Source organism: Nelusetta ayraudi, unplaced genomic scaffold (genome assembly GCF_046127955.1).
Source record: "Nelusetta ayraudi isolate G7.1 ecotype Tasmania unplaced genomic scaffold, CSIRO-AGI_Nayr_v1 ptg000004l, whole genome shotgun sequence".
Classification (NCBI taxonomy): Eukaryota; Metazoa; Chordata; class Actinopteri; order Tetraodontiformes; family Monacanthidae; genus Nelusetta; species Nelusetta ayraudi.
Genome location: NW_027466054.1, coordinates 13,810,715 through 13,823,641, shown reverse-complemented (window position 1 = coordinate 13,823,641; position 12,927 = coordinate 13,810,715). Strand labels below are relative to the sequence as shown.

The 12,927-nt window shown below is 49.6% G+C and overlaps 1 protein-coding gene and 1 long non-coding RNA gene across 2 annotated transcripts in view; both read right to left on the bottom strand.

Annotated features, from left to right (window-relative positions):
* Positions 1-12,610, bottom strand: part of maml3 (mastermind-like transcriptional coactivator 3) — a 101,377-nt gene extending 88,767 nt beyond the window's left edge. Inside the window, exon 1 of the mRNA XM_076036397.1 lies at positions 11,233-12,610. Coding sequence (XP_075892512.1) covers positions 11,233-11,622 — 390 coding nt within the window. The 5' untranslated portion in view covers positions 11,623-12,610. The remainder of the gene's footprint in view (positions 1-11,232) is intronic.
* LOC142895401 (uncharacterized) lies at positions 8,700-11,216 on the bottom strand. The gene is made up of 2 exons (XR_012928211.1): positions 10,667-11,216; positions 8,700-10,614 (listed from the first exon to the last, which is right to left on the bottom strand). It is a non-coding gene; the product is annotated as an uncharacterized LOC142895401 (long non-coding RNA).
* Positions 12,611-12,927: the final 317 nt, after the last annotated feature.

The window sequence follows — 12,927 nt, the reverse complement described above, 5'->3', positions numbered from 1 at the left end:
TACAAGACAATCTATTTCTGTGCGTGTGCGCAATGCTAAGAAGCGCCTTGCGTTTCCAAAGCGTGTACTTCTTGCCTCGGCGGAGCCCACAGGTGTAATGAAGTGTAGACGCACTGATGTGAAAAAGAAAAAAAAAAAAACAAAAACCCAACAAACCGTTAATGTTCCAAAATGTTTTCCGTGCGCCGCCCGACAAAGATTAGGACTTCTCCGTCTCCCCGGGGACCTCCGGCGGCTGACAGTCAGGATCCTCCAGAGGGCCCCTTTGTTACGCTATGTGCGGCAGTCATTAAGTATCCATTAAAAAAACTCAGCGGCTCCTTAACTGTCAACAAGCCCAAAATAAAACAAGAATCCCACACTCGCTGCTGTTTCATAAGCCGGAAGATGTGACAATTAGCAAGCATTGAAAAGGAGCATCGTCGAGCCTCCGTCTACCGAAGTTCTGCCTTTAAAAAGGCTCTTCCAACTTTTCAGAGGAGCTTCTTGTGGGGGGTTATCACCAAAGAATCGTGGCCACAACTCTCACTTGTCAAGAATCCCCGCGATATACATATGACCCAAATCTGCTCAAAATCTTTAGGGACGTGCATTTTTTTTTCCTCTCCCTTGCCTATTTTTGCCACACGGCGTTCGCCCCGTCATCTTGCGCATTTTTTTTTTTTTTAGAGCTTTTGCCTGCCATCCATCCTGACAGAAGAGAGTGAGGTAAAAACGTCTGCCGGTGCCGTCACTTGGACGGGGGTCTGCCATCTCTCCTGGAGAACAACAGGAGGTGGCTGAGGGCCGGCGAAGGAGAGAAACGTGGCAGAGACTTTGCAGAAATGAAGAAAGAGCATTGAATTGCACACTGTGAGCTGAATAATCTCATAGGTTAGTTCATGAGTGGATACGGGTCTGGTGGCAATAGCAAATGTTGTCGCTTTGGATGTTTGTGTTTAGATTTTGGTTATTCATTTTTTTTGTATTTTGGGTTTTTAAGTTGTTGTTGTTGTTGAATATATTCACCCATTTTGATTGGGAATTACTGTCATTTCTTGTCTGTTGTTGTGTGCACCCCAGCATGAAAAGTCTTCACATTGTGAAAACTAATGCGGATCCTTATTAACCCCTGACCTTCTTATAAACCCCCTTAGTCTATGGAGGAGGTGAACAAAACCAAAAGTATAGTTCCTCTTTCCAACAGATTGGGATCATGATGGGAAGACAGTTATGAACCCAGACACTTAACCAGGAAGTATCCCAGTACTGATGTGAAGGTTGAGGTGAAGCACCGAGTTTGTGGCGGCAACTGCACAGTCGTGTGCAGGCACTCGATCTGCACAAAACAACCTCCTTTATTGTTTTTGAGACCAAAGAGGACAAAACAACCTACAACTGCAGAATTAAAATCAATAAATAAATACAAATCACACCACTAACTACCAGTTAACATGTATAAAATCCAAAGATCGACAGTGCCAACAGTTCACAGGCACATCTGACTGCAACTACAACTTAACTGCACAGAAGTCATGTTGGATTGAATGCAGAACCCAAGGAGAGATTCCATTAGAAAAGCTAAAAAAACAAAAAACAAACCCACAAACACTTAATTTATGACCAGTCTGAAATGAAGCAGTAATATTTTTCTCACACTGTTGATGTTTGAAGGCTCCTCTCTGCAGTCCGGCGGGGTCACCGTGACGTAAAAACACGGAGTGTTTACATTCTCTGCATTGCTAACATACTGTAGCAGCACAGATCAGGTATTTAAAGGCCCCAGCTAACCTACTTCACACGAATCAAAACAAGGCCAGATGAGTTGGGACATGAAGCTAAACAGAAAACGTGTCGGAGGAAACAAACAAGATTAAAAGCAGAAGTCAATCTCGAAAACGGAGCCACGGCGACACTTGAATATTTTCCACAGCAGCAAAAAAAAAGAGAAAATAAAAAAATAACACAAGCCAGAATACAGGTGGCTGATGTGGACAACATGGATTCTGGTGTTGAAGTAGCAGCAGTGGCGCTGGAGGAGGGAGCTCTGCCCTGCCAGAGGGCCGGTGTGGGTTTGAACAGAGCAGCCGGCGCTTCCTCGGCTGTGATCGTTGATGCTGCTATTTTCGGAAGCAGCTCAGGAAGTGAACTTGCAGACGGGGCTGCTGACGGAGTTTTTTTGGTTTTTTTGGTTTTTTTCCCGAACTCGGCTCCTCCCTGAAACCAAAACAAGAAGAGCTGAATGGAACGTGGCCGGCGGACCCTCCAGCAGCGATGTTTGCAAGATATGACTTGACCCGTTTCTCCTCTTGGGAACTCGTAACGTTCAAACACCAATCCGACACCAATCCGACCTTTGACTCCATTGATTTTGGTACTTTTTGCTGAGGATTCTGCTGACGCCGCCGCCACCTGCTGCAACATGTGAATAATCTACCACAGTGTTTTTCAACCTCCTTTGAAAAAAAAAAAAAAACATAGCACATCACCATAAAGTAAAATGACACTTTTTAGCCTGATAATGACAATATAGTCGCACTCATTGTGAAACCTGGGCATGTCTAGATGCACACAACGCAGATTTCCTGGGAGGAATTGAGGGAGGAAAATAGACTCACATTCTTTTTAATGCACAGTCAACCCATAATGGAATGTTTTGAAGACCAATTAAGTGAAGCTGGATAATTTTTCCCAGCACACCGGACATCATCTCCCAGTACACTAGCGTGCCGCGACCCAGTGGTTGAAAAACACTGATCTACTGCGTTGGGTTCACAGTCCACACGGGAGAGGAAGCGCAAAGTAAAACAGAAACCGACTTGGACGGAGAGCAACAGGGACCATAATGTATCACACCCTGCTTCCGTGTCAAACCACATCCTCTGAGAACAAACAACTAGGCGTTAACTTCGAGAAAAAGGCTATTGTGATGAGGAATCTCATCAGTCACTGATGTGATCAGGATCGTCCCAGCAGTGTTGCTGTTCATCTCGTCCACGCCAAGCGGCTTTTCAGGTGCAACCGTTGAGTCGGGAGAGACGGCTACATCTGCGGCTCCCAGTGCCGCAGTAGCAAGAGCCTCCCAGTTTGACATCGGCGGTGTAAACCAGTTATCGCACAGTAGCGTAGCAACCACAGCCCTAACTGTCTGACCGCACAGCTAATATCCTCCCTCTCACCATCCCGCTGTGTCCCACCGTGTCCTCCCTCCATCTTTGCCTCCGTGTTGCCCTCTGCAGTATTATCAGATAATGTGTGTGTCATCGTGGGTGTGTGTGTGTGTCAGAGTGCGTGTGTGCGTGTGTGTGTGTGTGTGCCCCCCACCCCTCCTGCACTGCAGCCACTGTGGCACAATTACCCCGGCTGCTGCACTAATGGGTATTGATGCAGCCGAGAGGGCCCCACACGCTAACGCATGCACGCACGCACGCACGCGTGCGCTTGCGAGCGTTCATAAAAAATTCATGACGCAGGCTCAATAGAAGGATGCGGGAGGTCTTGGGCGGCCCCGACAAAGAACAACAAATGCCATTTAACAAAGAGGCAGGAGAGGTGGATGATACAGGTCTCGGCATTTCCAGCAAACACACGTGAACGCGGACAAACGTGCACGCGTGCCAAGTGTGCAAAGTTCGAATCAAAATTGAGCAGATAGCCGTTACGTGTCACGCGTGTGTGTGTGTGTGTGTGTGTGTGTGTGTGTGTGTGTGCGCGCGCTGTGTTTCTTTGTGTGTGTACGCTTGATGCCTGCGCATACGTGTCTGTGTGTTCCTGCAGCCCATGTGGTGGGTAATTCCCTCTTAGCGCGGGATTTCTAGCTGCCACGGGCCTGCGCCCAGAGAGCTTTGGAGCCGCTAAGCCTGCTAGCTGAGATTGAACCGGGGGATCACCTGAGACGGAGGGGGGAGGAGGCGGAAGGATGGAGAGCGAGAGGGAGAGAGAGAGAGAGAGAGAGAGAGGCGGAGAAAGGGAGAGGGTAAATAAAAAAAAAAGATAATGTGGGTGTGACCCAGGAAGAAGGGCGCAGAGGTTCGGTGGAGGGAGGATGAGAGGTCGAGCTGAGGTGAAGAAGGGATGGGTGAGGAGAGGAGAGGAGAGGAAGGAGGGGGTGATGGGTGAGGGTGAGGAGAGGTTTATTACAGTGGAGAGATAGCGTATGGATGGATGGATGCCAATGAATAGTAACGAAAGTGTCTGTTTTATTAATTTTGCTTCCTTAAATTTTCTTTCTATATTGTTTTATGTTAAGGAATTCTTTAATAGCACTTATGAAACCTTGTCGAATTTTCATATTGGAAATATATATATGTATATATTTTTAATAATTTAAGCATTCTGTTTGGACACCTGCTCCCTGCAGGGGGCACCACCGAGGGCAGATTAGCATGTCCAGGTTGTATCGTAGGTTGTTACAGTACATAACGCTTGCATTGTATCTGGACTAGCACTAGGAGGAAATTCAAGAAGGGCCCCCATCAGGCTGGATTTCAGGTGATCACAGTGGATATTTTAATAGGCAGGAACAGAAAAGTGCCTCCCCCGACGTTGGCATTGTGCATTCCCTTCTACAGTCACGCGAGTGGCCGCACGGCACGCGGGCAGACGCTGGGTGGTCCATTTCAAGCCCACTTAAAGGGGTCATTATTAAAAAGTTTGCTTGTTGAATTGCCGCATTCACGGTCACTGACTGCCGACCAACCTTTGCACCGGTTCAGAGAGCTACAGCTGGATCTAATTGAGCTCTGCGTGTGTGTGCGTGCGTGTGTGTGTGTGTGCTTAAGAGGTTCAGTGCCAGTAGGGATACATGCTAATACTAAACTCACAACAAATTGCATGGATATTAAGGATGTGAACACATTTCTCTCTCTCTATCACACACACACACACACACACACACACACACACACACACACACACACACACACACACACACACACACACACACACACACACACACACACACACACACACACACACACACACACACACACACAGAGAAAGAACCAACACAAGCTTGAGCTTCATTGTTGGAGTCAGAAATCCCCTCAAACAACCTCGCCTATGTTTTACCATTTACTACGTGTGTGTGTGTGTATGTGTGTGTGTGTGTGTGAGAGAGAGAGAGAGAGAGAGAGAGAGAGAGAGAGAGAGAGAGAGAGAGAGACCGGGGGGAGTTCAGACCAGGAGCCCAAAGACAAAAGTTCCCACCATCGCAGCATCAATAATGTAAACTCCAAACTGCCGTCCAGACGCTCCTCCACCAGTCAGACAAACACTCCCCATAGAAATCCACCAACTGACGACACCACAGTGAAACAGTCATTCCAGTTTCTATTTGCTTTAAAACGTGATTTTGGGGACACGGCGCAGACGTCGTTGTCGCCTACCCTGTAGTTTCATAGTCGGTGTTTGTTGAGAGTGTTTCTGTTGACTTTGAAAAAAAGAAGAAGAAGCAGGAAATCCTGTAACGTGAGAGTTCACAGCAGTGGGACAGTTTCAGCAGAAAGAAGTATCACGATATTTAAGAAGAAAAAAAAATCATAACAAGTCGCCTGGTCAGGATGCCCAAATTCACTTTTTAATTTTTTTTTAGGAAACCCGAAACGTGAGAAGAGTCCTCCAGCATCACATCCACACCGGGTTCCAACCACAACCAAGTTTCATGTGTGAATGACAAACTAATGACGGAGGGTGATGCGACGACCTCAGAGTGCAAAACAGCAGCGTCTCGGCCGGCGACGTCAGGCTGTTGCTAGGAAGTGAGGGGCCTCCAAAAGGGCCAATAAAACGGAGCAGCAGAGTAAATATTTGCCCGCTGCGACGCGAACGACTCCTCCTGTCTTTCTGCTGAGCCACCGCTGATTATGCAAGAAGATCCTCCTCCCCGACGGCTGCAGCCGGCCACTCGCGGCTGCGGCTGGGGTTTTGGTGCGTGACGCAGGAAGAATTCATCAGTTGTCTACGAGCGCGAGACGCTTTGAATTGGAACTTAAAAATCTGTAACCGGAGCGGGGAAAAAAAGGATAAAAATCTGTAAAGGGAGTACAAGCGCTGGAGTTTGTCTTCCTTCTGCAGCCTATAGGCAGGGAGAGGCTTTTTTCTTCTCTATTTTTTCTGCTTATTCAGGGGGTCTGTGCTGACTGTGTGTGTGTTCCTGTAGAACATGTGAACAAGCGTGGGTGGAAGGGAATGTGGCACAAACATCCATGGTGTGCATGCGGCGTGTGTGTGTGTGTGTGTGTGTGTGTGTGTGTGTGTGTGTGTGTGTGTGTGTGTGGGAACAAGGGTGAGAAGAAGTTTTTTTTTTTTAAAAACAAAAACAAATTAAAAGAAGGTACAAAGAGCAGCGAAGATCAGAATAAAAACACACACACATTAAGATAAGAAGGGGAAAAAAACTGCCACAGGCCCAGGAATAAAATAAAAACAGCGGCTAATGACTCCGGCGCGTGTCGACGTCACAGCGCTGCGTGTGTGCGCGCGCGTGTGTGTTCGTCCGCGGCGGGGCGGCGAGTGTGAGCTCCGCGCCAGCGCAGCACACCGGTTTAAATATAGCAGCGGGGCTGACATTAGCAGCGACGGAGCCACCATGAGCCGTCCACGCTACATTAGCGCCGCGCTAACGCTGAAACCGGAGAGGCGGCGAGCAGAGGGAGAGGGAGAGGGGAGGGGTGGAGAGAGGCGGGGGAGGGGCGGGGGGAAGGGAAGGGAAGGGAGTCCGCAGATTCATGAAAACTCAGCCGCCCACACTCCGGCCACTGCTGCCAGAAGTTGAGCAGGACAAGTCCGCGTGCCTGCGTGTGCGCGCGCATGCGTGTGTGTGTCGGACAGAGGGAGACATTCCTCTGCGAGGTGGATGCCAAGCGACTAGGCCAGGCATGGGCAAACTATGGCCCGGGGGCCAAATGGGGTCCGTTCAGAGAATATTTTTAATGGCAAGTAAGTCATAACACATCTCAGCAATTTTTTCATTGCTTTAAGAGTCATTTCAATAAAGAGCTGAATACCACGGGCTCTGTCAAATTTGACAACCCATTGTGGCCCACCAGTCAAAGAGTTTGCCCACCACTGGGTTCGCAGAGCCCGAGACACAGTCCCGAGCTACTGCGCTGGTGTCCGGCTAAAGACGAGGCCCCTCGCTGAGTCGTGCACCTGGGCCCGGCTGCTGTTCACTCAACAGCCACTAGGGGATCACATCTGACTGGAGGCTTTGTAAAAACAAAACAAAGCGAAATCCCCAAAAAACTAAAGTCCTCCAAGCAGTGGAGACCCTTTGTTTACCTGCTGTATCTGTGTTGCCAATATCCTGAGAGAGGGGTCAGCGCTCCTTGTGACATCACAGAGGGCGGCCATTCCAGAACTTTTGACTTATCGTATGTACTTTCTCTGAAAAGTGCCGAAGTCAAAAAGGGGCAAAGTGCCTGCTGACTTTTTGGTAATTCATCCACAGGCTTGAGACACAGGTGATCGTTTAAAAAAAGTATAAAAACAAAAACAACCTAAAAGCTAAAATACATGAAAAAGCACCTAAATGGAAGGAGAACAGGAAGAGCCCTTGCCATGCAGCTGCCAGACTGCAAGCTGCATTTTTACTGCTGACAGTAATTCTCTCTCCTAATAAACAAGCTCACACCCGTTTACTGTGAGCTGTCGAGAGTCTTGCAGGGCCGAGGAAGGCTGAAACACTCCGAGTGATATATTCTAATGATACAGAAGACCCGTAAACTCGCTGCACGTCACTCACTGGGCCCACCCACCTGATACTGGAACACCAACTGTGACTGCAGCCTCACTTCAACTCTCATCATCATTCCCCAGTATCATTTCAAACAGTATCCGAAATGAATGTGTTTTGAGGAAAGTTCCAAAGTGCTATCTTCCCAAGGAAGAAGAAGAAGAAGAAGAAGAAGAAGAAGAAGAAGAAGAAGAAGAAGAAGAAGAAGAAGAAGAAGACAGGTGGTTTAGAGAAAGGTGTCACTTCAGGTAAGTACAGAATGTCAGCGCACAATTGGGGATCACACAACCAATGTTGAAATTAGCACAAAGCACTGTTAGCATTTCAGTGAACAGCATTTAAGTATATAGCAGTTCTACCAAGTGGAGCGGTGGAACGCAGCTAATGTGAGTTTACCTGGTGGAAACAGGTGTTTACGCAGCAAAACCAGTGAACAGACCAGTCCCATGCCTGTTCTATATTTGACCCTTGAAGCATCATATCTTTACTGACATGACACGAGCATTCACCCTTCATTAGCAGGAACAGGAGCAGGAGGAGTGATGTCCCTGCTGAGAGCAAGTTTAGATGTAGGTAAGTGTGGTGTGTGTGAGTGTGCGCGCGCTTGATGGGTAGCAAGCTAATGACACACCTTCAATATCCCCAAAGTAGCTACAATTATAGGCTTCGGAAAAGTGGCTGCAACTTAGACACGGTCTGTCTCGCCCACAACTTTCAGCACAATTAATCTGGAGTTGTATAGAATGTGGCTAATGGTGTCGGGCAGATATGGGGTCTGTTTCTCTACCCCCTGCCACACACACACACACACACACAAAGATGCTTCCTTCTGTTTCAGATAATCGCCGCTTCCTCTAAACCGTAACAACGAACATCAAATACTTTGATCGTCCCCTCGGTGCTTTTCTCTGCGAGAATAACATTCAAGAAGCTGTGGGAAAGACACAGCGGCCTCCTGATGATTCTTCTTCCATTTTTTTCTCTCTCTCTCTCTCTCACTAATAGTTAGCCCATAAACACAAACACACACTTTCCATAATTACAGGCCTGCCCCCTGCCCCCCACTCCGACTGTGACGTGTGGGTGTGTCTGAGAACCATCAGAAACCTAAAGAGGCTGCGTGCTGGGACGCACACGACAATGCAGCGCTAAGGCGGCCGCTGGATTACAAGTCGCAAGATAACCAGACCTTTAATCTGCCTTGAGCAGTGCGTCGAGGAGGACTAGTTCTCACATATTTCATCCCTTTGTTCGTTTCTTTTTCGGCGAAGTCACCACCGTTGTTACAGCAAACCGCTCACAGCGGAAAAACTCGCCCCTTTCAGTGTTCGCTCCGTGTGACCAGGCGGGTGCAGCAGCAGCACCGCTGCACTCGGCTCGAAAGAGCGGGACGAAACAACGCTCTCCAACGCATCTTCAGAAGACTCTCAGACGCACGCAGTCTGTAAGCCCCTGTAGATAAAGGCCCTCTGGGTGTTGGTGTGCATGCGACGTGTGTGTGTGTGTGTGTGTGTGTGTGTGTGTGTGTGGGGGGGGTAGTAGTTAGAAGAGCGTGCTCAGCTTTCCTAGAATGCCTGCCTCTGTTGTGACTACATACAGCCATCTAGCTGCAGCTCTGTTCTTCAGAGCAAAAAAAAAAAAAAGCCAGGAGAGGGATGAGGGAGACGCTTCGCTCGCGTCTCCTCTCGCAAATCACACCAGGAACTGAGAGCGCGGCATTAGAAAGAGAACAAATGAATAAATGAAAAGCGGGCTGACAAAACCGAGGTCTGTGCGATGTAGCCGCTGAAAGTGATGTGTGTCCACTGTGTGTGAGCATTTTAGAGGTGTCACAGCGAGGGAGCGGGAAAGAAGGCAGCGCGGTGGAAGGGAGCTGTGTCTTTAAGCCGTAACCCCCCCTATTCTCAGAGCGTTTGTTGCCGGCCATCTAATGGGCGGTTTGGGTTTAATGTCCACAAGGGCCGCCAGGAGGTCCTTCACCATCACAATCACCGCCGCCGCCGCTGCTCCTGCTCTCCAGAAGCTGCGAAGCAGCCGACTCACTCACTCTCTCTGTCTCGAGCAACGACCGGGGCCGTCTCGCGAAATTAAAAGAGGCTCCGATTTTTGCATTTCAAAAGGGGAGGAACCGGCGACAAAAGGGGGGATAACAATGTTGACATTCCCGACATGTATCCTTTGGTGCTTCTCCCGGGGGAGGATGCAGCCCAGCCACAGAGGAGCTGCTTTAAATGGCGGGACGCCGCACACCGTGCTGGCCGTGGATTTCAAAATTATTATTATCATTATGACTATTATTATTATTACATTTTTGTGCCTGCAACAAAAAATGTGGATGTTTCTTATAAGATCTGATCGGTGGAAGTTGTTATCAATAATAAAAAAGAACAAGCTGCACACCAGGCTGCTGGTGGAGCTGCCAAAGGGAAGCCAGCATTCCTCCATATGTTACCACTGCCCCCTATCAAACAGGAAATCATCCTAGCATTCTAATAAAATAAAATAAAAAAAATCTATAAACTGAGCATAGGCAAAGAATGACGCAGAATTAAAAAAAAAAAAAATCCAGAACATTGAGCCTCTTGAAAAAAACAAAAATATATTGGGAAATAACTGCATTGTTTTTGTTTTTAAATGAAACTCACGAATATCCGAAAGTTGCATTTAGAGAGCAAGGAGAACTGAGATTACTTTCCGGATGGCACACCGTGAATCGAGTCTGATGATGTTGAAAGTGTTTGACGAAAAGGTTAAAGGAGAACAAACTTGTGCCGCTGTCGGGAGCGAGGAAGCAGTGTTGCAACGCCGAAGCGTTTGTCTGTCTTGCAGAAAGACACTTTGCACCCGGGCAACACAAAGAACAAGAAAGCAGAAGTTCTTTTCATGTAAGGGGCGCACGCCTACACACACACACACACACACACACACACACACACACACACACACACACACACACACACACACACACACACACGCACGCACAGCAGGCAGCCATCCTCCAGAGTTAGTTCAGAGTTCCTGAGGTGGAAATCTTAACTTGACAATTAGCAGCAGCAGCAGCAGCAGCGCTTTCCTCCCAAAAAACTTTCAGCCCCGCTTTGAGCGAGAGGCAAAAGTGATCTCAGATATCAGCTGTCACGCCTGTCATTTCCATATCCAGCAGCTCTCAAGCTCTGGCAGCTTGCTGTTATTTTTCTTCAACTACAAGCTGGGTTTATTTTATTTTGTTTTGTTTTGTTTTTTGTTTGTTTGTAAACAAAAAGAAAAAGAGGGAGCAATAGTTGGCACTCGGGCGTGAAGTTGTTCTCAATCAGCGCTCGGTTGTTTCAACAAGTTTGGTGAAACAAAGTGATGAATTCGGGGGGGGGGGGGGGGCGAGTTGGGGGGAGTCCGGCAGTGTTGTGAGAAATGAAGAGGAAATGACAGAGGGAGTGCTAAGTGTGTCTGTGTGAGTGAGTGAGTGAGTGAGTGTTCCCCCTCTTTGCAGCCACTGGCCGTGATTGAGAGCTGCTCCTTACCGCTATCAGCGTGTTATTCCTCTGCTCCGCGGAGGATGCCGAGTCCGGGTCCGCCTGCTTGCTCTGCGGCTGCTTGCTTCCGCCACCGCCGCCGCCTCCACCACCGGCCGACTTCTTGGCCCTCTGCTCCAGACTCCGCTGGTACAGGCTGACCGTCTCCCTCCGCTCGATTTCCAGCTGCTCGGCGTGGGCTTGTTGGTACCTGCTCTCGCAGTTGACGTGGTGTCTCCGGCAGCCCTCGATGCGCTGCCTCAGCCGCTCCACCACCGTGCTGTGCCTAGTGATCCCCACCGCCCCGGCGGGCACCACGCTGCCGGCGGCCGGGTTCATGCCGCTGTTGATGCAGATACTGCCGTTGGGTCCGGCAGTGGGGGAGGCGAAGTCCCCCATTACTTGGTGGAGTGGCTGCTATTTTGGAAGAACTTTTTCTTCTCCCCCGACAAACACGTCAAGCCAACCGACCTCCACCTCCGTCCTTCCTCAACCGCCTCTACCTCCTCGTCGCCCCGCCGCTCAAGGGTCCCAGAAGCCCGGCTACGGAGAGGGATACGAGCGGGGGGGAAGGTTTAAAGGGCTGCGAGCCCGGCAGTCATATGGTCCGGGGAGGGGGCGGGCAGTGCTAGTGCTAGTACCCGGCTTTGCTTCAGCCTCCTCTCGGCACTGTTTCCAAACAAAAGTGCTTCCGAAAAACACACTATTGACACCCGGCGGGCGTGAAGCCCACCACCTCCTCCACCACCGCCGCCGCCACAACAACACTTGAAGCCGGCAAGGACGCCGCTGATCGGGGGCTGCGAACAACAAGCAACCGCGTCGGGGAGGGAAAAGCCCCCCGAACCAAGCCGTAAAGGTGCGACCGTTCGCGGGCTCATATACTCGCCGGGCGTCCGGCGGAGAGTCGGCAGCGGCGGCTGTGGCTGTGGTGGCGGCGGCGGCGGCAGCAGCAGCAGCAACAGTCCGCTCGCCGTCTCACCACCACCGTGTTGTCCTCAGAGAAAAAGTTTTGCTGCCTCAACCGAGCGGGCTCCGGAGTTTTCCAGTGAACTTGCATCTCATATGGTTTTGGTTTGAAAGAAATCCCGGTGAAGACGATGTTGACTTGGAGGAGAAGGAGGGGGGAAGAGTTTACAGAGAGAGAGAAAAAAGAGGCACAATAGCCCTCGGTAGTCCGGTTGTGAGGCGACAGGAGAGTGGCCCCAGACGGTGCAAGAAGAGAAAAAACACACATACACACTCACACACGTACACACACGCACGCGCACGTGCGCGCGCACAGCGGAGATGGGAAGCAGTGGCGGAAGTGTGTAGTCACTGGCTGCTGCCTGCCTGCCTGCCACCATCACAATAATCAGGTCCGCGTCTCCACCATGCCAGCGGAGTGATATCAGGACAGGAGTTGAGTAAAAACCAGCGAGAGGCTGCGAGCAGCCCGATGTGTTGGACGGCGACAAAACACGGAGTGGAGGCCGCCGCGGGACGGGACTGTTTCCCCCACGTAGGACCTCTCCAGGGCAGCGTTCAGACTGCCGCCTCGACAAGTTGGCGGAAGAAATACCGTATTTTATGGAGAAAGAGTCAACGCTGAACTACAAAAATACATTTATAATAAGAATATATATTTATATATTTATTTTGTTTGTATCACGCTAGCGCAGGTGTGGGCAAACTTTTTGACTAGTGAGCCACAATGGGTTC